The 27147-nt window shown below is 43.1% G+C and overlaps 2 protein-coding genes across 6 annotated transcripts; one reads left to right on the top strand and one right to left on the bottom strand.

The window, feature by feature from the left end:
* Positions 1-21457, bottom strand: ACER2 (alkaline ceramidase 2). 5 transcript variants are annotated; one of them, XM_074813782.1, is made up of 6 exons: positions 21076-21457; positions 14740-14854; positions 13718-13859; positions 11034-11171; positions 3956-4093; positions 1-3305 (listed from the first exon to the last, which is right to left on the bottom strand). In XM_074813782.1, the coding sequence occupies exons 1-6, from the start codon at positions 21427-21429 to the stop codon at positions 3119-3121; spliced, it is 1074 nt and encodes a 357-aa protein (XP_074669883.1). In that variant the 5' UTR covers positions 21430-21457; the 3' UTR covers positions 1-3118. The 5 variants fall into 5 exon arrangements, with proteins under 5 accessions (XP_074669883.1, XP_074669886.1, XP_074669887.1 ...); XM_074813785.1 differs by having other exon boundaries at positions 21044-21206; XM_074813786.1 differs by lacking the exon at positions 21076-21457 and adding an exon at positions 20194-20443.
* On the top strand, positions 21348-27147 carry RPS6 (ribosomal protein S6). The gene is made up of 6 exons (XM_074813787.1): positions 21348-21553; positions 22368-22499; positions 23426-23636; positions 24057-24203; positions 26045-26202; positions 27005-27147. The coding sequence occupies exons 1-6, from the start codon at positions 21548-21550 to the stop codon at positions 27098-27100; spliced, it is 750 nt and encodes a 249-aa protein (XP_074669888.1). The 5' UTR covers positions 21348-21547; the 3' UTR covers positions 27101-27147.

Raw genomic sequence — 27147 nt, 5'->3', positions numbered from 1 at the left:
TTTATTCCAAATGCAATTTAATGTCGCAAAGTATTACATGCTTTCCACAAACATTCAGTATACAGACTTCAACAGAGATGGAAAAAAAAGCCCCAACACCACTCCTTACATACTATTTATTACTTAGTGACTGTGAATTGGGCAAGTGTTTGCCATCACTGAGAGCTAAACATTCTTTCTTAAATAACCTAAAGTTTAACATTCAAGGAATAATGGGTATCACACACCAATATACAGAATCTACATTATGTTCAACACACTATTGCATCCCACTAATTAAACTAAAATACTAATTGAACCTAAGGCTAGGAACCCACTCACTCCCTGCTGGCAAGGGAAGAAAGCATTCTGGGGCTTTAAAACCTGGGCGTGTATACATCACTTCATACTCCAACATAATACAGCCACTTGTGTGCATGTCTACTGATCTGTATGGTCAGGCCAGTGCACAAACCTCTCTGTATACCAATCACATACTTCTCTGGGTACTAATGTTACTGTGAACTGGAGCCTTAGTCCAAACAGCACTGTGGAAAGTTGTGAATCTGGTCAAAACTGCATGTTTCTACTTTTTCAAATAATTGCAGCTTTTGTGAGAAATTGTAAGTTAATGTTAACTTTATGTAAAGTGCAATAACTACATCTAAAAGTGGTGGGCTGCTGTTACAGTGGAATACTCCCAAACAGTTCTACAGTGGAGCTTTGAATATCACATAGTGATCTTTGTTCTCAGAATCTCCTATAAATAGTACAAAGGCTAGAGGTCAGTTAATAAAAATACAGATGATTCTTGACCTGTACCTGCATTCATTCACCTCTGCAACAGCTAAATGCACTACTGCCATTTTTTGAATTATAAAATTAATTCTTTGTGAGCAGACAGACTCTGCAGAACAGAAGACAGCAGTTGACAACAGGTTGATTAGATCCCTTTGAGTCTGAGGCTGCTTTCATACAAAATAGTAAGTAGGAAGGCTCCAGTCATTTTGAATAGTACATTAGGTCTGCAGTTACTAATTTCCCAAGCAATACTGAAAATAACTTATTTACTATAACATATAATTTAGAAAAAAAAAATACCAAAAATCTTACTCAAAATAGGGCCATGTCAGGCATCAGTAACCTTAGCTGGGTTCCAGCCAGCAAATCTATCTATATAAGGACCTAATCATATGACTTTTAATACCTGAGAAGTGTATGAAACTCAGCATTTCATAATTAGGGATAGAAGAAGGGAAAGAAAAAAGCAGCTGTGTTTCAAAGAGTAATGAACATTACTGTATGAATTTTTACAATCAAGTTTCATACAAAAATTTTATGACTGTGTGTCCAAAAAACACCTTTCTCTCAGACAAATCTACCAGCAAGTGGTATAAATCTGCATTGTTCCACTGGACAGATTTTGCTGCTTTTATGATCTGTCAGTCAATCCAACAGTAGGCTACTTATCTGCTTTGAAGTTGTCAAGAAGAAAGTCATATCTCCCACTTATAACTTTAAGTGTAACAGCATACACCTTAGCTCTTGTTTTCTAAGCATAAATTGGAATACAAAAGTTATCATCTGAATAGTTTTACTATGCTTGAAAGTTATTTCACCCCAAAGTTCTTGTTAAAACCCACTTTCCTAAAGGCAATATTGTATAGAGTACATTTTCACATTGATAAAAAACAAGTACAAGATAAGACTTCTTAGGAAAGCACAGAGGAAGTGGTATTTCCTGGTCTAATATTCAAAAAGGAAATATCACTTACGAATAAAGGTGTACATCCAAAGCCTTAATTCACTTACAGTTCTGATATTAGATGGAATGTAAGCAGACCCTATTTTCTCCAAGTCTGCAGGTACTGGCAGCTATAAATGCTAATATTTGAAAAACATGCCTGCACTCTGCATCATTTTTTAAATAGACCTAGCTAGCATAAATTGCTTGCAAGAACCATAGACATTCCTGAACCTCAGCCCCAAAGTACAACCTTAAAACTAAATGGATCTAGACATCCCTTATCTTTACAAAACAGCCTGAAAACAAACAGAAAATGTGAATCTACTGTTCTTTTGTACGAATGCAAGACTCACAGTCACATTTCATTGCTCACTGTCTTCAGCTTGGTTTTTCAGTGGTTATTTTTTTTTTTATGTATAACTAGCAGAGCACTGGACTATTGTTCGAGTCACTTTGCAATACATTGGTGAGAAAGTAACACTCAAATTACACGTACAGCTAGGCACATACAAGTTTCTACAGTTTAATCACACTGTCAATCCATGCTGACCTGAGGTCTTACTGAAGTTAATGCCTGCACTTCTGTGTGAGCTACAACACCAAATTCAAGACCAAACACATCTACAGAGGTAGAGAGAGATTTCTATGACATTTCTGTAAGAGGGAAATATGCAGCACACAAATGTCCACAGGTCAGTGGAAATACACAAAAATTCAAAACCCTTGAACTCCTATTTACTTTTAGGGACTGAATCTTCTATCAGCTATTCCCACATTTACACTAACTGCACTGATCCAGCTACCCGCTCACAAACACTTTGCACTGTCTCCTGTTGTTCTTGGGGAAGCAACCACATATCCCGTGATCCAGTGTGATGCACAGCCGGACTCCCTGTATTACACACCAGGCTGGGAGGAGCATGTACTTCGAGCACACTCTTGTGGCCACATGCAGCCACATCAACATGAGAGCTGAGAAGGCCATAGGATGGCACGTAGGCATCTTGGCCTGGCTTCTTTTGCAAAGGCCTTAAGCCAGAAGTTACAAAAGAAGTGAATCAAGCACCAGAGGTGACCTACTGCAGAAACATCATTCCTTGACACTGGTATTTGGAAAGAGCTTTTATCAAGAGAAATGCTACATTGAAAACACAGTGCACAACAGAGCCAACTAGAGAAGCTAGACCTTAGTGTTCCAGGGACTCCATCTTCCTGCTTTTTCTCTCCTCTCCAGAGAGGAGAAAAAACATACTTGCTTCCTCTTTCTATGATACCCGAAGTGCTGCATATCTTAGGAAAAAGATAAAATACAACCCTGTTCATTTATCATTATTTAAATACTGCCTGTGCTGAAATGTAAGTTGAAGCTCCATCCCCATTCCATGGCCAGCTTCATGTGATCTTCACAGGTGATTTCTTGTGTGCGCAGAGGAGGGTGACGTAGGGAACCCCAATGAACGCCCATCTTTCACTGGGCCAGAACTTTATGACAGGGCCCTGCTCAGGGATCTCAGATGCAGCATCAAAGTAAGCAAAGCAGACACAGCCCAGGTATGCCGCAAGGCAAATCAAAATGTGCCTGAGAACAGACCCCCGTCCCCACAAAAAAAGAAAAAATTAGTAACATGACTTCAGTAAAGCAATCAAATATATCACCATGCTTTAAAATCAGTCTGTCCTTCACCTTCTTCCCTTGAGTCCCCCAAGGGGTTGCTGTCTGCCCTTTGCATACAGGCAAAGAATACATAGAATAAGGAAAACTACAAAACCATAGCTTATTCTTGGTCTAAATTGGCTGCAGCTTTTTGGCCTCTCTGCACCTGACAGATTTGGCACCTCGAATAAGAGAGCGCAATTTTCTGGGTGATGAAAGAGAAAAGGCATCAATGACCTTCACTGCGCCCCCACTGCACCCTCAGTTATTAACAGTGGAAGTTTAAGCTTTCACAGTCACTGCTTCAAGTTGAGCAGTGTTGCGGGATTTTTAGTAACCAGTAGGGCAAAGAATTCAGTTACAATTAATGAATTTAGTGTCTGAAGAATCTCATCAGGCCAAAGAGACTCCTAAATCTGCCACTTTGGATAGCATGAGACTTGCTTTGGTCTTATAATCTTACAGTAATTCTATCTAGCAGTAACTAGAAATAGCCACCAAGCAGCACAGAAGGGCAATGTGGTGAAGATGTATCACATTTGAATCAAACTGTGGAGTTTACAGACAACACTTACCATACACAGTGCAAATAGGGGAAGTTAAATGAGGACCAGATCTCACAAAATGCTTTGTCACTGATCCAGCAGAAAAGTGCTAGCATCCACCAAAGACCTGAAAAGAGACCCAGTTTGTACACACGCAAGTTTTCACACCTGTGGAGGAAAACACAAAGAAATGGTTATAAAACAAAACAAAACGAAAAAATCTGCTTTGTAGTGGCAGCTTGATGCTTTTTGGCTGTATGTATTTTAAGGTAGGATTCATAGTGACAGGCACACATCTTTAAAATGGTTCCACCATAAACGTCTTTAACAGAGGAACTTTACTTACAGTAAATACGGCTCTGATGCAAGGCAGCAGTGAGGTGACAGAACAAGCCTTACAATCTGTAGCTGTATTTTGGGTATTGTCTTAAATACCAATGTGCAAATGGTGAGCAAACATCAAAGCATTCCTGTATCCATGGAAGGGTATCTCAGACAACGAGTGATTAGTTACTGGCTTGTAACAACCAGTCACACAGCAACTGCTCAGATTTGTTCGCATTTGTCACTATATAAAGACTGGTAGAAAAATGGAACTGGATGAAGTTTTTTTTAATTGGTTTGTTGATTTTTTTCCCCCCTACAAATTACTGTTACAATGTAAGAGTTCTAGAGAAATTCTAAGGTAGGAGCCTCTACCCAGAGGGCCCAAAGAAGCATGCTTTAGCAGGTGGCGTAGGCATCTACATCTCAGAATTCCTCATGCTGACTAAGCTGCAGTTCTCTCCCTCCACAAGAAATCTGACTTGTTCATATAGAGGTACACCAGAGAGAAAGAGAACACAAAACAGTTGCTGTGGTCACATGCAATGTGGTCTGCAGTTGACCATCACTGAATACAACAGCAGATGCCAGGATACTTGCAAAGCAATACCGGTGCTGCAGGTCTACTCAAAAGCTTACAATTTTATTTCTCTATATGATGCTTTGTTCTTTTCCACATCTTGGAACTATCCTAACAACTGTGCAGGTTTGTTCAGAACAGTAAAATCAGGAAAAAGGAGGCATCAATATAATCTTCAGGTCCCAAAATGCTATTAAAGTCAATTATCTGCTGTCTATCTACACTTGTTATTTTGGGGTTAGGCTTCTTGGTGCCAGTAGATGCAGCTCTGCTGTTACTGGAATCTATAAATCGAAGATAGACCGGGACGTGACCAGCCCTGTGTGGCCAAGGGAACATATGGCTCAGATGCCCTGCCTTCTGCAGGAACAAAGCTATGATTTGGGATTTCCCCCCATGTCTTTTTTTTGTTCTTGTTGTTGTTAAACTTTTGATGAACTTCCTAGGGATCTGAGAACTCTTCAGTGCTGTTGGACAATTCTTGTTTCAATGAACTGCTCTTCTTGGGTCAGTGATATGACCTCCCAAAGCATTTCCAAACGTACTAATCAGATGACAGAATAATTTGTTTAAAGTGACTTGTTTGAGCTACATCTCAAGAGTAAACCAATAAGCCAAATCTCTAGCCAGTATAACAAGCAATATTCAGCCTTCATCAGGGTTACCAGCCCCTGTTTTCTCCTTCTACATCCTTGAAGGTAACATGTCAATGCCAAGTGCCCCACAATCATTTTCTCTGTCCCAATGTCTTCAAGAGAGCCTCCTCTAATTCACACTCATCTTCTATGTCTTACACCTCTGTGAAAAAGTTGGAAAAATGCCTCCAGTTGAAAAAAATGCCTCCATTCCTCCTTCTCTCCAGCAGATCACCAGCCAGACTTTCTCTCTGCTCCAATCCAGCCACCCCAGTAGACTTGACACTGAATCACCAGTCATCTTCTACACAATTCTTGGGCTCATTCACTGCATCCGGAAGGTGAGCAATGCCTGGCAAACAGGTTCTTTAAAGGGGCACTTCACCCTGTGACACTCAGAAGAAATTAAAATGTGTATTCCTGGAGGAGGGAGCTAGAATAGGCAAACACATCTTTACTCTGTGCACTGCAGTAGTATTTACGGTCCCTGATCTTCTTTATATATGACTGTCCTTGACAACTAGCACAGTGCAGCACAGACCAAAAAAACTCATTGGTCCTTTCTGTCTTCCACACAAAATACCTGTCAGCCTAAAACCTGTTGTTCTCATCTGATACATTTACAGAGTTCTAATTTTTCCAACATTTACCTCTACTTGTCTCCATGGCCACACACAGCCTACAAGCCACAGGCTACCCTGCATTCACTGTCAGGGAAGTAGTAATGCCAGCTCTGCTCCCAAACTAAAATTTGTCACTCCCGCACGTGTGAGATGATCTCCAACCACTCGACAGAGGATGACTCCTGACTCTCTGTGGTAGAAAAGTAGAACTGCCACTGGTACTGGTGCTTTTGCTAAGGGAGCCTGGCTAAGCATTCAGAAGAATTAAAAACACAGAGTGCTCTCTCCAGGAACACTTTTCTGAATGAATTGCAGGAGTAGCAGTATACCTAGCTCTGGTGTATTGCAAACTAAAGAATTAATACAGTTTCCCTTGTAGGATTTTTTTTCACTCTTGAAATGCTATTTCAGTTGATATTTTAACAGACATTTGGGATTAAGAAACTCCTAAGGCTGAGCAGAAGGCACCTTTATAGCTACTGGATTAATGACAGAAAAGCTACCAACCGGCTAATCTTACTGACAGAGGATTTTCTCCAGTGTCCTTTGCACAAGTTGGCTTTAGGATCTGTCATTTCTTTTTTAAGACATCTATAAATAATGTTGCATTCAAAATCATCACACCTATCTTTATTATTCAAAAAAGTGCTTCAACTACCAGCTAAACTGTACTCTGCTCTACAGGAAAGGTATCACAATAGTAGTTTTCATAACAAAAACACCTACATGACTGCCACAAAAATTAATACTCCACATAGCATATAAACCAAAATGGCTTTTTTCCTTAGGCCTTATTCCTCCAATCCATTTGGCAAACCACCAACACAGAGTCAGAGGAGACAGGGCTTGCCCAAGGTGGCTGGCTTCACAATTGTCTGTGCTGCATACTGCAAAAAAACGCTTGTTTCTCTGAAATGGTGTCTTTACGTTTAAAGACACTACAAGGAAAAAAAAAAAAAAAAAAGAAAAGAAAGCGTAAGGAGATTTTTGAGTTGCCTATCAAGTTCCAGAGCCCAGCTACACAAATTCTTCCTTACACTCTTTTATGAGACACCCCAGTATGAAATACACTTAAGATTTGGCACAGTTTTATCAGTAAAACTATACTGGTAAATCCTCCTCATTTTGGAGGATTCATGCTTCTACCAAATGGCTAGACAGCATGCACCCCTTCATAAAAGAAGTGGGAAAATAATTATTGGTCAAAAACCACTGTTGTATTAAGCATACCAGTCTTAATTCTCTCCCACTAATGGTAAGGCAGATTTACAGTCTTCAGTGAGACACACAACTGTTCGTAAGAGCAACCTGCTAAACCATATACGTAAGCAGATACACGCATAGATCAATTTTGTACATTTGACAGATAAAACTAGACTGCGCAATGGGTACTTGTGCGTTCTGACAGAGGAAAGGGGGGCTGTGTTGAGCACATAGAGGCCTTCCTGGAAGGACATAAACAAACATACGCAACTGCATCCCATTTAAGGTAAGAGGCTTGGCCTCAAACACCCAGCACCTTCAGTCAGTGACCATGCCTGTCAATATCTGACTAGTTTAAATACCAAGAGGAGAGGACAATTAACATGCATGGTTCAGTGAGTTCAAGGTTGCAAAGTAAAACTGAAAGTTTATTTGAAGAAACTTTCCCCGTGCAAGATTAGCCATAGAAACGGTACAGATTGTAATGACAGGTTTGCTCAGTACCACTACTAGGTGCTGCAATTTATTTTTATAAACTTAAGACTAGATGCTGCAGGGTGTGCTGCAAAAAACTACTCTAAGGCAGAAAGAGTCAAGCACAATGAGGAGAGCACAGCCTACTGATCTGTAGCAATACTCCTGAGTTTTCTGTGATTGCCTGCAACAGAATCTTCAGTTCCTACAGTGACTGTGCTTCAGATGGGCTGAGGACACTCTTGCCTAGGAGACAGGAGACTGCAAAGTTTCCTACCTGCCACTGCCTTCACCATGATGAGATGTAGTGCAAATACCTCCTGGACACTGGTCATGGACATACATGGACCAACCCATTTATTTTATTTCTCAATAGACACGGGCACTGATCATTCAAACCACCACTAAAACAGAAGCTGTCAGCTGAGGGTCTAAAAGAGCTGTTCACGCTGCTATGTGCAGATTTGTTACATGCTCCTACCCTGCTCTAGTCTGAAAGAAATTGGACCCCACAAAGCTTGTACTTTCATTTTCACCTTTTGCCTATACAATGCCCAGTGTTCTCGGTTTAACGCAAACAGCAGTTACTTAAATATCAGAGTTTCTGCAAAGACTGGTGTGCCCCAGCCACTTGCTATCCAAGGGGCAGGACTGGTACACACTTCCAGCAGCTTTATCTTCCAATGTCATGGTACCCTCAACAAAACACACCAGCTTTTCTTCAAACCAGTACAAGTTGCTGGATGTTGATTAACTGCTTGATTCATTTTAACACAGGTATCTCCCTTTATACCCTAAGGAGTATTTAAAAATTCTAACTAGTTTAACCTTTTAGTCAAGGGAATAAGGGAACTGTGAGCAACCTGTGACAATGAAGCAGGGCTCACCCACAGCCAGATTTCTAGTAGGAGAATAAAATATGAACAGACAGACCTGAAGTTAGGGTAAGACTTCACTGCTCAAGGCTCAGATGTCAGCTGAGCAACAATATTCTAGCATCTAACTGCACATGAAGATAGTTACCTGCCTGATGACATCTCACTGAATCATACTAATTTGGTGATGTTATGATCTCAACAGTTATCTACCTTGGATCAGCAAACCAAAGGATTCACATCCACTTTCCTCCTGATACCATTCCCTAGAAGAGCTTTTTTTGTTTGTTTGTTTTAATAAAACACATGAAGGGATTTTTTTGGACAGAAATGAGAATAAAGTTTTATAATTTATTTCTCTTTTAAGGACAAGTATGCACTTAACTACCTTTTGCTCTTTTGATCATCTTCCATGCACAACACTTCCTAGCATACACTCTACCCTACCAGCTCCACATTTGAGAACATAATGATCTTTTGTGACAATATTATCTCCTCACCAAGGACAAATGAGAGGCAGAAAATTCTCATTTGAATACATGGTGGTTCTGATTCACCAGAATTCTGTACAAGATTGACATCAGCCTAGAACAGAAAAAACAACAGGGAGTTTTGGTCTAACACATTGCAAACTTCAGCACAGAACAAAAGAAACTACTCTGGAGGCTTTTCTCCTTCCTCCACCAAATACCTGTTTCACAGACAAATTTCCACTGCAGACCACCAGGACTGGGATGCATAGCTCCCTACTGACTGTGGTAGTAGAGAATTGGAGAATTGCAGGCATTTTAAAAAATGCTTAGATTATTTTTTCTCCTGCAAAAAGCAATGAGACTCCTCTCCTCTGGGTTTACAAGAATATATCTCATTTAAATATGCTAGGGATCAGCAAATAAAACCTTTGATTATTTGCCTTTTACACTTAGGAATTCATCAAAAAATGTCACAGGTATTACATCATCACAATGCACAATTAAGAGGGCCATATGTCACTTTAGGTTCCTTTTTAATCAGCAATTCAAAAGAAGGTTTATCGTGTCCTTAATTCTCTCAAAAAAAAAACCAGACAGGGAGACTCCACACATCTTAGTAAGATACAACCCTTCAGAAGGAGTTTTAAAAAGCAAGTATCTGTAGGCATACCAGTTCCTAGATTTGATGCAGTAGTATTCAAGCTTATGAGATACTAACTATTTGTCCTTTTGAGTTTCTCAGTAGCTCATGCCTGGAAAACTGATATGTAGAGAGTTCACATAAATTATTTAGTGCCACAACCAGATCTCCATTTGCCCTGTCAGTAGTTCCTTGGTGTTTTCATCAAAATGAGACACCTCCATCAACATTCTTCAACCACTGACCTACTTGTCTACAATTAATTTGTGTGCTGTTTCCTGCATTTCTTTGACCATAGAAATAAATGCTGCTAGCAGGATGTCTAATGAGAAGAGACTCATGAACACCTTTACAAAACATTTTTAGCAGGACCTTCCACTGTATGGAGAAGCAGTAGCAGAATAGGGTAAGGCAGCAAACAGGAGAATCTCTGTTCTATTACAGGAGCAGTCAGAATGCAGACATTTGGTCCTACTCTTGTTTCTGTCAATGGACGTTTACATATACAATATGTAAGAGCCATCATAAGCTGTAAAATCCTTCTCAGACGCTGGAGAAGAAGCAGTAAAGGACAAGTTTGCATGCTGGTACTCATCTGGTCCTTTTTGCAGCAAGTGAACAGATGCAGAAAAAAAAGTTCCCGGACAGCTGCTGGTATTGCTATCATGTTAGGACTCTTTAAAATGTTAAGGTCAGTGTCAAGTTCTTCTCTATTTGCATTCTGGTTTTATAGTTTCTAAGGTCCTGACTGATAGCTATCCTCCACAACCTAGTGATTAACCTTATCTTTGTCAACCTGACTCCATCATATTACCTATGTCAGAAGACAAAGTGGTGTAAGGCTCACAGTACAACTCGGAGAGCTGGAACATCTTCCACGCATGCTTGGGCCTTGCTTCACATTCCCTCTAGTACCCAGACTGTGATCATGCGATTACCTCACCCTTATGCAGACTACACAGCAGAAACGCTGTTAGTAGAGTGAAACCCTTGCCCTGATTCCACAATAAACAAACAAATTTGAGTTGGATCAGGTTGCAGCAAGAGATATGCTACAAGAAGACAGACAATATCTGACATAGTATAATGGCCTAGGAAAAAAAAAATCCTTGCCAAAAATGTATGAACAAGCAGAGCAAGTTTACACCAGACCTGTGCTTACATGCGGGAGTAGCATTGCTGATCTGCTGTCACAAGCACTGAAGCCAGATCTAGTGTATCGTCACATGGTGGCCTAAGGATCTCAGAAGGGAACGCTGCATTCAGGAGAAATGTACTCACCTCTTCAACTCAGCGATGAGCAAAGCTGTGCAGGGAACACCCAGAGTCATTAGTGAGATGTTGTTGATGGCAGGCTTAACAAAGGCGAGGCAGGTAGTAACTCCAGACAGGACACCCACAGCAGCTTTAAATCGGCTCCTGAATAGGTTTTTTGGAGGAGAGAAAAACTGCTTTTAATTCAAAACTTTTAATTACTAAAATGAGAAATCTTAAAATTATTTTAATAATGTAACAAAATTTAGGTTTCTCTAGGTGTGTTCAGGAAGTGCAATGACAATGTGTGTAAAATGGGTGTGGATCTTGCAGATTTGCGTATGCACACAGTTAATCATAAAAACACAAATCTTTGCTGGACTGTGGTCTTCTGAAGCAGCCATGTGGACATGTCCGTGCAGTCATGTATGTGTGTGCACACACACACTATTGACTGCTTGCAAAATCCAAAGGCCATACTCTGATCTTCTTCCTCTCACAATAAGTCCATCTCTGCACACAGCACTCTACTTCCTCAAAGCAGTGTTGTGTCATCATTCTTCATGCTTTTGACATGGGTTTTTAGGATATTTTGTTACTGTTAATGCCCCAACTTCTAGAGTCATGTTACAGGTCTGGTTTATTTTCCTTTAGCTCTTTTAAGCCGTTGATAGATACTGAAAACTATGAGGTAAGTAAGTACATTTCTTTTAACCAAATTCAACAGCACATGAGGGATTCCCACACTTTTTAAAGATTACAGTTTGGTATATTCTTATCTTAAATGAAATCACAGTTGGGCCCTATACAGACAGCCTGACAACTTTTGAATTAAAAATATGTTAGCTGTTGTTTAAACTTCAAGTTTGGACTTCAAACAACCCATTTCCAGTCTGTGGCAGGACTATGGAAGACAGAGAATCATCACATTGCCCATCAACTACTGGCCCATAGCTTTATAAAACTAGTTGCTCTCCAAAGATGGCTTTTCTGTCCTTAATTCTATGTCTGAAGTAGGGTCTCAGTATACTTGTGCAGCACCATTCCCTAGCCACAAGTGTCATCACCTTCACCTAGATCATTTCATCTGCTTTTTGTTTTAAAGTTTTTCTTTCTGCTGGAAGGCAACAAGTTACTTAAGTAGGAAGTTCTGATCTGATGCGATTTCCTTAATGTCTAAAGACACAACAAATCCAGAGTGCGATGCAGATGAAGAAAGTCAAGACCACAGCAGTGAGCATAGGATAGATATAATACTAGAGGATTAGCTAGGCAAAGCAAAAAAACAAAAATATAAACCAAACCTGTTCTGGGTTAGGGTTTGTTGCCCAGTATGTCTGTCTTCTGTACACTTCAGAAAGGCATCAAGACCTTAACACATAACTGCCCTGACAGATTCTCAGGAAGAAGTGTTCTGAGAAATTGAGGATAAGGGACATGCTTCACTTCATCTCAGTATTTTTATGAATCAGTTATAACCTGGGAGACTCTTATGTATTGTTTTAACACCAACTTCAGTAGAAACAGGATTTCTCCCCCCAAAAAGTGTTACAATTCCTTTTAAAAAGGATACAGTTTAACCTCTTGGCTCATAGTATGAACCTACCCAGCACCCTATCAGAAGATAGTGATAGATGATACGTAACAATTCCCTCAGTCTTCTGAGGAATAATTTACATGCAGTCACAGAAATTCTTCAAGACTCTGAACAATTCCTCATTGAATTAAAGGTCTAAAAGTCATGTCATTGACCAAAACACCCCAGTAAAACCTGTGTGCTTGTTAAGTTGACAGTGTCCTGTAATTGCAGTATGCAGAAGGGCTAAACTCACACCAACATGACAAAGCCATTAGACTGCATAGACTGTACAAGTAATTCAAGATACACTTTTCTCAGTGCAAGCTAGTGGTCGATCTAGGCACCAACCTTCTCTCCCCTCCCCCCACAGCAACTTCTACTCAGACACGTTAAAGAAAAAAAACCCAAAACCACAAAACCCAGATAGTAACAGTATAAAGCGGCAAGAGGCAGCAGCCTCAGCAATTTTCAGAGAGAAGAGCTTTGTGCTGCAATTCAAACCTCTCCATTATCTCAACTTTTTTGCTGCATAAAAGAGCAATATGTACAAAGATTACAGCACAATTTTTTTTAGGGGGGGACAAACCACAACCAGATTCTTTAAACCGGCTACAACACGCTTTTTTTAATCTTGCAAGTAAAAGAAAAAAAATCCTATTACAACAATAGGCTTCTAAAGAAACACTTTGCTTTTGAATACTCAAACACCATTCTTAACCACTACCTTAAATATTCAGATGAAAATTCAGCTGACTTTCATAGGTCCACTTGTATGTACCCTTTGGGATATACAAAAGGAAGAGGGAAAGAGGGTTTCTCTTACTTTAATTTAGCCCTAACTTACATAAACTACTCATGTAAAGGTCTCTCTAGAATCAACAAGAACAGGCACTTTCAGAAGCAAATCACCTCATCCTAAGATCTGAAGTTACAGGGCATAAACCCCATTATCAGCAACTGCAGACACAGGAATTCTGAGCAAAATGGGCTGAAATACAAGCAAGAAGAATGGAGTGAGAAAAGACAGCAGTGGAAGTGGTAAGGTTGGATGACTACTCAGTTTCATTATGTGCAGGTTTAGGTGTTAGCATAAGAAGTTTCAAGAAACATGAAAGTGTACATGTATGATTACCTGTCATTCCGAAAAATTCGGGGCAGGTATCTCCTAGGGAACCACATGGCAAGAGCACACATCAGGACCCAGAGAATAGCCAGCTCATCCAGCATCTGGCCCAAGAAACTGAGGGTGGCATGAAAGTAGACAGATCCAATTCCTGGAAGAATCAGTCAAAAGGCAACATGAATAGTTAGAGTACTGTATAGACCAAAACACACTGCTCAAGTTCACAACTTCATAGCATTTGGTCCTGAAAAGGTTTAAAAAAAACCCCCAGAAAACAAACTGTCAACTTTTCTAAGAAGGCAATCCAAATCATCAGTACCTCAATTATGAAGCAAACACACTGCAAAAGCAGCAGCTAAAGATGCCAGCTCCTACTAGAAAAGTAGATGTATGTGAAAAAACATCAGGTGGTAAAGGTAAATTCAAAACCAATTAAGAAATAAAAGCCAAATGCTGCTTCCAAATTTTCTCAGTAGCACAATGGGTAAGACAAAGATGAAAAGCAGCATCTGATGATGACTCCATGATACAGGTTTACAGATGGAAAGTGTCACACTGCTGCATAGGCCTCTGCCACACAGGGATCTGATTATTCATTTAAAAGTTCTCACTGCCTCCAGAAATGAAAAAGCTTAAGAATCCCATATCTATGAAATAGCTAAGCCTTTGGGCCTTATCACTACAATGCAAAACCTGCTATCCTCTTCAGCTCTGCTTTCAGCTCTCATTTAAGCAAAAACAACAGAGGAAGAAGGATCAGCACTGCTGTAGAGTAAGCTCAGACACAAACAAATTAAGTTATGCAAAGGAAAGATAAGAAGGGAACAGAACTAAGGTCAAAGTTCCCACCAACCTCTGCAAAACGCATTTTCCTTTCAGAAACTATGGTCACTTCAGCTTCAGGCAAGTACAAGCAAACCCCTCTGTAGACGTCAGGATTGCTTTATTTTGCAAAACAATCAAGAACAAGCAGGAAAAACTGATTTCCTCTCTCAGTTCATGCACGAGCAGGCAGAGACTAACCAACTTACCAACCACAACTAGCAGAGTCCATATTAAATATATTCCACTATTGAAGCAGGTTGCATATTGACGGAATAAGCACATACATATGGGTGGTAAAACAAAAAACAAGACGTTGCTTATCTAGGGAAAAAAAAAAAAAAAACAACACAGTATCACAAGGACAGAAAAGAAACAAACTTTAAATATTCATAGGCTGCCTAAGATATCTATAAAAACATTGCGTCATCCAGTGAAACCCCAATTCAACAAATTATGGCCCTCAGTTTCTGACAAAGCTGAGCTGCTTTTGCAAAGCATCAACTTGTTTTAACGTCATTAAACTAATAACAGCATAAAAACTTTAAGCAATGTCACATCTTTAAATTACCTTTCAAGTCTATTCCCAGAGGAATTTTATTGAGATTCTACAAATACTCAAGACGGTTGCAATTCAGTAAGTCTACAAGAGCAAGCAGCTGAGGAACAGGACACCCTGACAAGTGACCTGTCCTCTCAATGGCTGTCAAGCCTAGCATGGAAAAAGCACTCAAAGGGGTAGTCAAGCTTTGTGGAAGTCAAGTCACCGAGCAATAGCTATTGTCTGTGTCCTGGTTTCAGCTGGGATAGAGTTAATTTTTCTTCTTAGTAGCTTGAACAGTGCTGTGTTTTGGATTCAGTAAGGAATTTGGTATCAGAATGCTGATAACGCACTGATGTTTTCAGTTGTTGCTAAGAGATCAAGGACATTCCAACTCCTCACATCCTGCCCATGTGCAGGTGTACAAGAAGCTGGGAGAGGAGCATGGCCAGAGCACCGGACCCAAATTGGCCAATGAAATTTTTCATATCATGTAACATCATACTCAGTATATAGAGGAGGGTCAGCCAGGAAGGAGGGGTTTCTCTCTTGCTTCCGGGATCGCGTGTTCAGGATCTTGGCTTCTCCAGGATCGCCGGCCCGGAACAGGCTGGGGATCAGTCAGCAGGCGGTGAGCAATCACATTATGCATTACCCATTTCTACTTTCTATTAGTGTTATTATTGTTTTCTTTTATTTCTATTATTAAACTGTTTTTATCTCAACCTCTGAGTGTCTCTACCTTTACCCATCCAATTCTCCTCCTGATCCCCTTGGTTCAAGGTGGGTGAGTGAGCAGCTGCGTAGTGTTTGGCTGCCAGCCAGGTTTAACGGCGATAGCCCTTTTTGGCACACAACATGGGGCATGAAGGGTTGAGATAACGACAGAGCTGGTCAGTGTATTACAACATATTTGCTATAATCACTCATTATATTAGTTTAATAGTTGCTGGTCATAATGTTGGTTTGTTGTCTCTTAAAGTTGTGCTGCTCATTCTTAGTGTTGTGCTATGCAGAACCTCACTTGCCATATATAGTACATATGCTGCTGCTTATCACCCGTGGGAGGCAGATCAAGATTTTTGCTTTGCTGTACTATTTATGGCACAGTAAAGTTATCCGTCCTGAGACTAGTCCGGTATCTGTACTCAGCGCTGTTGTCACCTCTGTACTTTGAGGGTCATCCAGTGGAAAGGGTTAACAATTACACTCTTTAGGTTTTCTCCTCAGAGAGCCATTCCATGGGGGAGACACCTTCCTTCACCTTCCCCGTCTCCTCCAGGCTACTTAAAATAGCATTTGAGAATTTCAGAAATTTTGAATGTGCTTGGAACATTGACACTGGTTATCTTATTGCTAGGAGCCACCATGTTCCTGCATATGGTTCAGGCTTTGTTCAAGGTTAAGCAACTATTTAAGAGAATCACTCAGAGATCTATCCCAAGGCTGGAGAACTGCGAGTGGCAGGGGGTGTGGGATAGCATGGGCAAGTACTTAGGACAGTGAGCACCCCCAATATTTTGGAACTTCACCCCTAAACAAGTATAGAATCCTGAAAAACTAGTAAAATATTTGGAAAAAGTATGCTGTCACCCTGGCAATTTCAGACAGACCACACTCTTAGATGTATTGCAATTATTAACACTGCCCTTTCCATGCAAGTGAGGCACATATCCATTTGGTTCTGGTTTCAGAAAGTATGTTGCATGTGCAATTTTTTACATAATACACAACTGGCCTGCATGGTTTGATAATGTACAATTCAAATGCTGATACAGTTAAGATTAGTGCAAAAATTAATAACAGGAGTATAGAGAATTTCCTTTTGGATCTGCAAAAGGCAATGATTAAAAGTTATGGTTCTGGAAAGAAGGTAAGCAGCCCCTCAATAACAGTCCACCCTGTGGCTTCATACAATTCTGGACCTTTAGTTTTAAATTCCAGCTACTTAATTGTATGGAGGGAATATAAGAAATGGGCCACAGAGGGAATGCCAGAGGCTTGCTCAGGTCATGACCACATAACTTCACTCACATCTGGCCACAGTCCTGACAGGGGGTTTCCTGCAGTCCTACCAAAGCTCAAGTATTCTTTACTATCTGGTACACCTCCCAGACAGCAGCTGTAGTATTCAACCACCACAGCAACACTTACTGCACTACCTCTTCGTGAGGAGAAAGCAAATTTGGACTAGGTAGCTCTCAGTGAGTTCAGAGGGTTTGTGTCTTCTATATCCTGATCTGTGAGCATGCCACTCACATACACTAAAAGACTTCTGTAGTAAAAAATACATAGAGAGAGTACGAGCATTCTCTCACACTCTTAAGACTATTTGATAGCTTTTTAAAACTTTTATCTCCATGCCACTAGGGAACAAAAGAAGAGGAATAAAAACGTGGCAATTCCCTTTTTAAACTGAAATTTGACAAGAAATATGTATTATATGTACAATCGGATGTAACATACTGAACTTCAAAGTACTGACTTTACTAGCAACAGTAAAAAAAAGTTAATCTTTTCAGGTGTTTAAAACACAAGCAACAGGGGTTTTTGTAAGTATCTCTACACAGGGTAAATTCTTTTGGTGATGTGGAGGCATTTGTTTATGTTCTGGAGTAGTGTTACACTGCATTAGGACACATTATTTATTCATTTCAGAAGGAAAAAAAAAATAACCAAAACCAAACCCCCTGGTTTTCCTATAAGTATTCTTCCAATTTGCGTTACAAAGTGTTTTGTGGCCTCTTTACTGAAAGAGTGTAAGACTTGAACACAAAAATCACATCAGTCTAGCTCATGTATGTTTTAAAAAATTAGCCTGATCAATTTGTACAAAACCTCTGAACAGATATTCTCTTACTGATTGAATCCTGTTAAGCACTTCAGTTTGCTTTTTAACTAAACCATGTTAAATTTATGCATAACAGACAAAGATTAAGTCCCACCAGAATAAATACACAGTGTTTTAAAAACACGTTTCAGATAAGCTGTTCCAGTTTTGTGCTTACATGAATATTGCGTGAGATCTCAGCTACAACTCTGACCTCTGCTGTGACAGTTTAAAATACAGATTAGCAAGGTTTTAACCTACAGCTTAAAGACTTAGATGCCAGATTCAGGTCTGCTGAGGAGCCCTTCCTCAAATTTCAAGAGGGTTTGAGTCAGAGCCAGAGCTGAAGCATCTTAGAAGGAATAAAATTTAGACTCCACTTAAGGTGCCTGTTAGAGTAGGGTCAAATTACCCAGCTGTCCTGTGAGCATCTGGCTTTTTGGGGTCACAGTTGCACAACCCCGTCAATTCACTGCGAGTCACTGTCTTAATTTTCAGAAGTTGCTAACACAGAAGACAAACCCTTGCAATGACTTGTTACTGAAGAGAGGCTAAACATGACTACCCTCAATGTAGCCTCTTTCCTCCTCCCGTTTTGGTGTACAGCTGATTTGTACACAGCTGCCACAACACAGGGGGCTTCAGGGCAAACTTTTTGCTATGTCTCTCTGTTAACCTGCCTGGAACCTCAGTTATTCACCCAGACATAGCTGCAGCTCCTAGTATTTTGCAAGCTTCTGTATCACTGCTAATCAGCTCAGTACAGTCAGAAGGAACCCCTTGCATAGCTGGCTCCAGAACACACTTGCTGTCTTCAAGAAACTTGTTTATCCTGACCTTTTCCTCCCTTTGTTTTTGGTTCTTGCACAGTGACATCAGACACAAAGAAAGCAGTTTCCCACATACACCCTCAAAGTTCTCCAATGGCACAGACCAGCCACCACCCAGACGACTTTGGCAGCAAACTACAAGAAAAAACAACAGGTTAGCAATGTGCACCATGCACCATGGAATTACTTGCTCCATGTGTGCAGCACCCCCCGCAATACACACTCCAGTGAGTGAAGCCAGACACCTATTCCTTTCTTCCACTGAATCTTAGCACAGCTTGAAAGGGAAAGACAGCTCAGACAAGGAAGGAATTGGGGGGGGGCGGAGGGGGGGGGGGAAGACTACTTTTAAAGTACAAAAGAGGCAAAACGGAAGCCCCAGCTCCTCATTTGTGCACACACTACTTTCTACAGAACGGAAAATAGGGCATCCTGCAAGGTTCGCTCCTAGACACGTGTTTCTCCACGGAAAGGCAAACTACCAGAAAGCCTGATGCATTATCTCACCCTGGTGGATATATCTGTCACTGCAATTCTTTAAATCAACAGGATGTAAGGAGCACTGCTCCCCTTCCAAGATGCATGGTACAGGGCAGTCTGGCTCTGTTGCTGGGGCTATGTTTTCACAAGTGCTCTCCAGCAGCTGAGAGGTATTGGGATGGCGTGAGAAGTCTCGGGGTGAACCACGACTTACTGGACGGAAGCAGTAAGTACGTTAGTCCTCTTTCATCTCCTTCCTTTCTTCAGCTACTTTCTTAAACAGACATCTCTCCTCCCAAAAGTACATTGCTGACTTCACCCTGCAACCTCCAGGCAAATTGTCTGTGAAAGCTTTGCCTTCTTGGAGCCAAACCTATCTGGATGAAACTCAGTTCTGCCTCCAAACATTAAGATTTTTTTTTTGTTGATCTGTCACCGCCTCGCACGCTGTCAAGGGGCTGGCACCTGTGTAAAGGGGTACCGGACGCTGACAATCCAGCACCAAAAGTTCTGCACTCAGCCGCCACAAGGCTCGACGCGGGCAAGGAGGGGTCTGCTGCACACTGCTTACCGAACAGTTTGTCATCAGCCCTCTCTAAACCCTCTCTAAACGTTTTCTACCTACAGCACCAAACCGCTCATTTTCCCTTAATTTTAGGCGTACCAGGGACTGGAGAAGGAAGGAGTGGGCAGCGACAGAAAGGCATTCTACAATCCCACAACAACCTTGTACGAGAAGCCTCGGCAGGCAGCAGGCGCCCCCAGGGCTGCGGCGGGACCAGCCGCCCGCCGGCCGGCCGCCTCAGGCTCGTCCACCCGCCGCTCCGCAGCCCGGGCGGCCGCCGCGCACGGCCGCCGCCGGTCCCGACGCACGGAGAGCGCCCCGCCGAGCCCCTCGTCGGGACCGCGCCTCTTCACCGCCCCCCTGGCGCCGAGGCGGACGCCGCTCCGGCACCGCCGGGCAGCCGCCACCGCCACGCACCGTGTTGTAGAACTCGGCGATGGCGGGCATGATGGTGTAGTTGTCCTCGCACCAGTCCACCTCCGAGCTGCCGGCCCGCAGCTGGTCCCACCACAGCGGCGCGCCCATGTCGCCCGTCCGCCACTCCGGCCCGGCGGCGGCGGCGCTGCGGGGCGACCGTCCCGCCCTCCCCCGGCCGCCCGCCTCCCGCTGCGCCTCGGGCCTGCGTGAGGCGCGGAGCGGCTCTCCTGGCCCGGCGGGGGCGGCAGATGGCAGTGGCCGCATGTCCGCACAGCCCGGGCTGTCTTGCCCGGAGGGACCTCCGCCAGCCGGGCCGACCGATGCTCTTCTTCCCTGTTCCCCCGGCGGCTTTGAGGGCCGGCTCCCGCACACAGGTGGCCCACCTGCCACCCGCCCCCTCCCTCTTTCGTACACCTTAAAGGTTGTTACTCAAACAGTTTAATGGAAACAAGCGGCAGCTGATTACGTTCTGCTGTATGGAAGGCGACACGGACAGGGGAGTGCCGCCATCACCACCCCTGTGCCGAGCGACCAAGGTGTTTTCCCATAGGCAGGAAACAGATGTATCGGCGAAGAAGGCAGATGGGCCGGCATTCCACGCCCTGTGAAATGCAAGAGGCTAATGTGGGCTGCATTTTCACTTTGCTAAGCTTCTCCGGGGGCTTTCTCTCTCGAGAAGGGGTGCTTCCTGGCGACCTGCGCTCTCCACCCACCAGCCTAGCACCCCACAGGGTGCACCTCCTGTCCCACCCGTCCTGCCGCCGTCACGGGAAGCGCGTCCGGGCAGGAGCCGCTTGGGCTGCACCAACACCCGGTCTCCCCCAAAAACCATTGTGAGTACTGCACACACCGGTGACGTTTCCTGTTTCTACTTGTTCATACTTCCAGTTCCAGGGCAGACACACCAGCCCGGTCAGTCTCTGCGACTCTACTGTTGTCAGACCTTAAACCGAAGATCACTTTCTTATTGTCGGAGAAACTGGAAGGAACCGTTTTCCTGCCAGCGGCCGCCCTCGGCCTGACCCTCTGCGCGGGCGCCCGGCTCGTACGAGCAGAAAAGGCGTCCGGGCTGGCCACGGCTGCTACGTCAGCAGCAGCTGACACGCGGAGCAGCTGACAGCCTCGCGAGGCCGCTCTCCCCGGCCGCCCCGCAGGCGGCGAAGGGCGAAGCGCCCTGACGACGACCGTCAGGGCCGGTTCCGCCCCGCCCCCGGCCAGGGGAGTCCCGCTCGCCATTGGGCGGCCCCCGCCAGGCGGGGCGCGGGCCAGGCTGTTCTCGCGAGAGTTGGCGGGTGTATGTGTGGGCTCCGGGCGGAAGTGCGGCCCTTTCTCGCGGCGGTGCGGCTCAGTGAGGATGAAGGTCAGGCTGCGTGGGGCGCCGCGCTTGGGAGGGCTCGGGTACCCCCGCCTCAGATGGCTCCGGGGCCACTGGCGGGGCGCGATGGTCCCTGGTGGCGGGGCTGGAGCGCCGCTGTGGGGCGGATGGGAGCGGATTGTTAGCGAGGCGACATGGCGGCCGCGTGGGCCCCTTTTCCTTAGTGCGGCCTCTCTTGCCACTGGGCCGCGGAGCTCCGCGTTCCGGTAGCTTAGAAAGGGTCGCGTCTAAGCTTAGAAAGCTTCGCAGTGGGAGGTGTGTACTGTCGGTAGGGGGTCCTAGCAGGGAGGCACCGTGTAGGCTGGGGCTGGGCCAGAGCTGACATCAGGCTCTCGTCGAGGGGGAAGTGCTGGGAGGTGTCCCCGAGGCTCAGGGCTTTCCACCGGCCCCCAAGAAGCACGAGTAATCACCAGTGGCAGGTGTCACTCCCCTTAGGTTGCTTATGCAGTCTGTTAGTACAAGGTATGCTACGAAAAGCAGGGAACAGGTTTCTGGCGCCCTCACCTTGACTTGCCTGATTGCAGTCTGTCTGAAGATGATCAAGCACCCGCTGTAGTAAAGCCAGTTTTTTGTGTAACTGAATGAATAACACAGCCTGGTGTGGCCAAGGATGGACCTGCTGGCGTCTCTGAGCATGGTACTGACAAGTTATGGCTAGGAAGCATTCATGTAAGCAGATGAGGAATTTTAGCTTTGAAATTCTAAGATGAAACCAGCAGATAAATGATAATTTTCTGTCAAAATATCTCATGTGAAGTTGCAGCCAAATCTAATACTTCTTTTAAAAAAATCCTGTTAGCTGAACATCTCTTTCCCAGCCACTGGCTGCCAGAAACTCATTGAAGTGGATGATGAGCGCAAGCTGAGAACATTCTATGAGAAACGGATGGCCACAGAGGTCGCGGCTGATTCTCTTGGTGAGGAGTGGAAGGTAAGTGTAGAAGGATGTGTCAGAGCTGTATTCGAGGAGCTTAAATGACAAAATTTCTCCAGTATGCAGTCGTCACGTGAGTGCTTGTACGGTGTACATTTGGTGTGTATGTTGAAAGCTGCTCTTGCTGTGTATACTGAATGTGGTGATCAGACTAGCCTGTTCTGCTTTGATCTAAGTGCCTTTTTTTTCAAAGCCTTGTGTTCAGAGTTTCTTGTTGCTCTTTGCAGTAGTTTTTTGTTCTTCATTTGAGTGCCGTCTTGGTATTCAGGACAAGTTAAATCTGTACCATAAAGCTGCTGATCCCTTCTTTGCTGAACAAGTTCAAAATTGCCTTCCTTGTGTTTAAACTGCTGCCAGTGCATGAGGAAAAAGCATGTTGGGCCTGGTAGATGGACTTGGAATAGTTGTGTGTTATTAATACAGACAGCCCAGCTGTATTAGGGTAAGTTGATCTCTTCTGTTGTGACCACCACAAGGAAGGTAATAAGAACTTTACTGTTCTCTTCCTTTTTACCCTTGTATCCCTACTCCAAATGCTTTTGTGTTGTATGCAGATTCCAGTGTGTGATGATAACAGACTTTGGTTAGGTTTAGGTTTAAAGAAAAGCGAGACAAAAATGGACAAGATTGAGTCTGGTGTAGCTTAAAACTTCAAATGGATAGGCATTTTTGAATGTATATTTGAAGATAAGCAGAATAAATTCTGGTACGCAGAGATATTTTTCACATCTGTTAAGTAAAATTCCTGAACCATTGGAGTGGTGTTGGTTGAAGAAGTTGCTTGCATTGGCAGCAACAGTGACTTTTCCTGAGTCATGGCCACAGTGCCTGTTCTTTTGAATACTATGTTGTGATATCCGCCACTTGTCCTTGAAGTAATAGAGGCATGTGAGCAGCTAAAAAGTGTACTTCTCTCTTCGCAGGGCTATGTTGTCCGGATCAGTGGTGGCAATGACAAACAAGGTTTCCCCATGAAGCAAGGTGTCCTGACTCATGGACGTGTCCGCCTTCTGCTCAGCAAGGGCCACTCCTGCTATCGCCCCAGAAGAACTGGGGAGAGAAAACGCAAATCCGTTCGTGGTTGCATTGTTGATGCCAACTTGAGTGTTCTGAACTTGGTCATAGTCAAAAAGGGTAAGAGTCTGGATGAAGCAAGCAACAGAAGTAGGCACCTGGAAGGAGCCTGCTTGCTAGTGGCTGAGAAGTTCTGTAGAATGCAGATGGCGTCCCAGTTTAGAATGTGAATGTGTGTTGAAATTCCGTCTGAGCGTTACGTTCTTGTAACTTTAAAACTGGTCACTGAAACATTTCTGATCCTGACAGTAATCTGATCACATTCTGCATACACAGTATCATACACAAATGTATCAGTAATCTGATACACAGTCTGCAAAGTGTAGCTGGGGGTGGTGCTATTGACAGGTGAACCCCAAGGATTATCTAGTATTATCTTGAATTCTTACGCATTTTAAACTTATAATTGAAATTCACTAACAAAGCAGGTGTTCAGCAGATGCGCGATTAATTGGCATGTTTAAACTTATATTCTCAAAGGTGAAAAGGATATTCCTGGGCTGACGGACACAACTGTGCCACGTCGTCTTGGTCCCAAGAGGGCTAGCAGAATCCGCAAGCTGTTCAACCTGTCCAAGGAGGATGATGTTCGCCAGTACGTTGTGAGGAAACCCCTGAACAAAGAGGGTGAGAACCCAAATATAACAACTCTTTGGTTTCATGTAATTATCAGCAAACAGGTGTCAGCCTACCGCAGTGGATGAAGCATGCTATAGTAGCAGATCCAGGAGTTGGCTGTCATGGCATTTAAGCTTTGTCATCTATAACTTACAGATCAGAAGGAGAGGTTCTTGGTTGCCCCATTTCTTTTCCTCTCTGTTGCATTTAAGTTAATGAATTATCCGGTAAGAGATGAATCCCCTTGCGTTCTAGCCCGTCTTCAGAGATTAGAGGGGCTAGGGGTGGCTGGACTTACCTCTTAATAGGTATGCCAATTACGGCCGTGACTCCAGGCCTGACACCAGGTGCACAAACAGCCCGTATGCTGCAGGTCCGGTTGCATTCAAGAGAAGCAGTCAGGTTCATGAATAGTACCGTTTATTCTTATGCAACATCTACAGGTTCTCTGAGCTTGCCTACGATAAATGCACAAACTGCAGGTTGGCTACATGGCACGACACACAAAAAATGATTGCAGTCATGCACACTTAGCCGAGGGCCCAAATCTTACCAAAAGGCGTCCCTTCTGGGAGGGGTGAGGAGCACAGACCCATTGATCTGTCCCTCTGATTTGGTATCAGATTATCATCCCTCCAAGTTAGATACAAACTCGGGGTAGTGTATCGAAGTGTGTATGTGTGAGTGAGTGGGAGTGTGGTCAAGCCATTGTTTCTTGAGTAGTGACACAGCACATTCCTTGGTGCAAGATGGTTTTGTGGGAAAAGAGGAAGAATGAGAGATAAGGTCCACAGAGTTCTGCAAAACAGTCCTTGAGAGAAGGGGAAGAGAAGGAGATAAATCTGCGTAGTTGTGTCAGATGTTCCTTGAGAAAAGTAGAACGGGACTTGCTTTGCATTCCTCCTTGGTGCCATGGCAACACAAATCACTGGATCTCCATCCCGTGCTGTGTTTGTTCTGGGCACCACGTCTTAAGGAAATGTGTGTTGTGCAGTCTTCACTGTTTTGCTTTTCCCACACTTCGCACACCCTCTCTTCCCTTTCTATCTACTTTGGCACAGTTTGGTTTTAGATGTTTGATAGAATCTGAAGTAGTATTTACTAGTGGTTCTAAGAATAATCCAAAATAATTGTTAATAAAGTTAAATATGAGGTGGAGGAAAAAAGCAATATATAGAGAAGATACTAAGATTTTTTTCCCTATTGCTTATGGCAGTCCTTAAAATGAGCTTTTATTTGGAGGGCACTGTTTTGCAATTTTAGGTTCTTTGCATTTGATCAGGGAACAGAAAGGGTGAGGATTTTTAGCAAAAAGGACATGATAAAGTTTGGGCACGGTGAAAGCTTGTTGGGTAAAAGACCGCTATTTTCTGCATCGTAGGAACTATTCTGTCCGTTAGAGAACGTGATCCTGGTGGACATCAGACTGTTGCTTGTGACTGCTGAAGTAGAGTAGGATTGAGTAGCAGAATTTTACAGATGTATGTGGTGGTGTGTTTTGTTTGCTCGTTATGGGTCATGTAGATCTGTTTCTGTTTAAGACAGGCCTGCTGAGAAGCTAGGAATTTTCACAAGAATGTAGGGAGTTAGAGATGCATTACTTGCATTGCATTGCTGATAACAAATTGTGAGCAGTAAGACTATTGTGTTAATGGTACATCTCACAGTAATTGGTCCTTTTTTTTCCACAAAATCTCTCAAGACGTTGAACTTTGTAGGAGTTGCTGTAATGTGTAGTACACTAACGTTACTTTTAACAGTAAATGAAACTTACTCTTAAGTTTGCTAGATGAGCCTGAGCCTCTTTGGAAGATAACTGCTGCTTTTGCTGATTCATAATGCTTTTTTAGGCAAGAAACCCAGAACGAAGGCTCCTAAGATCCAGCGACTAGTGACTCCTCGAGTTCTGCAACATAAGCGCAGACGTATTGCTCTGAAGAAGCAGCGCACTCAAAAGAATAAGGAGGAAGCAGCAGAATATGCAAAGCTCTTGGCCAAGAGAATGAAGGTTTGTTTGCATTTATAGCTTGGCGGTATGGAACACCTCATACCGCAGAATCAAGGGATCTGATAAACATGACTGATACACTTAGAGCTGCTCTGTACTTAGCTCATTTTGAATAGAAATGTCTGAATGCAAGTATAAACATTGCCGGTTAAATATTTTTGTGAGCATATCTGTCCATTTTTGCCAGTCCTACAATAGTGGAACTTAACCAGACCAATTAATTTAACCGGGATCTGATCTTGAAGGAAGCAATGGTTACGGCCTGTAAAGCTTTGCAGTAACAATTTTAGTTCATATGAATTTTAGTTTAACTCAGATGGCCAAGTATTGAGTGACTATGTGGAGAAACAGGATCCAGCAGTTGACCTGGATGGAAGATAACTTGGCGAGAAGTTGTTTGAATGAGTTTGCTCTTGCAGCTAAAACAGCAGTGACTGCCAAAGCAATACTGTTGGAATATTTGGCACAATACTTGAGTGTTTCATGACTTCGAGGCAGAAACTGAGAGTAGATAGACTTCCAGGACGTTTTGAACTCTGCATTAGTATTTTTACTGTAATTTTGGAAGCTAGTCCGTATTGTTTAAAGACATGGGTCTGTACAGGTTTGGATACTTGTAGAATTCTTCTGATCTGTGAAGAAGGGAAACTGAGTTTTTCCTTTATTGACTTAAGGAATCAATTTTTTCTAGTAGCTTCCTTCAAGTTGCATTCTCCCTAGTTGGTTCCTTTGTAGATTTTTTTGAAGTGATTGATTTTTGTGTAACATCTCAGTACTCACTTCACACTGCTTTGCTTTTCAGGAAGCCAAGGAGAAACGCCAAGAGCAGATTGCAAAGAGACGCCGTCTTTCTTCATTGAGAGCTTCTACATCTAAGTCAGAGTCAAGTCAGAAGTAAAGATGTACGTCATACTAAAAATAAACCCTTTTTGTGGTTACCTTTCA

This window comes from Strix aluco, chromosome Z, assembly GCF_031877795.1.
Source record: "Strix aluco isolate bStrAlu1 chromosome Z, bStrAlu1.hap1, whole genome shotgun sequence".
NCBI classification, from domain to species: Eukaryota; Metazoa; Chordata; class Aves; order Strigiformes; family Strigidae; genus Strix; species Strix aluco.
This window is presented reverse-complemented; position numbering and strand designations above follow the sequence as displayed.

Coding starts and splice junctions, on each gene's coding strand:
- ACER2 (XM_074813782.1), bottom strand. CDS start 21,429: ATGGCGAGCGGGACTCCCCTGGCCGGGGGCGGGGCGGAACCGGCCCTG. Junction 4,094..11,033: donor CTCATCGCTGAGTTGAAGAG/GTGAGTACATTT, acceptor TTTCCTCCACAG/GTGTGAAAACTTGCGTGTGT. Junction 3,306..3,955: donor CCCTATTTGCACTGTGTATG/GTAAGTGTTGTC, acceptor GTCTGTTCTCAG/GCACATTTTGATTTGCCTTG.
- RPS6 (XM_074813787.1), top strand. Junction 24,204..26,044: donor GAAACCCCTGAACAAAGAGG/GTGAGAACCCAA, acceptor ATGCTTTTTTAG/GCAAGAAACCCAGAACGAAG. Junction 26,203..27,004: donor TCTTGGCCAAGAGAATGAAG/GTTTGTTTGCAT, acceptor TTTGCTTTTCAG/GAAGCCAAGGAGAAACGCCA.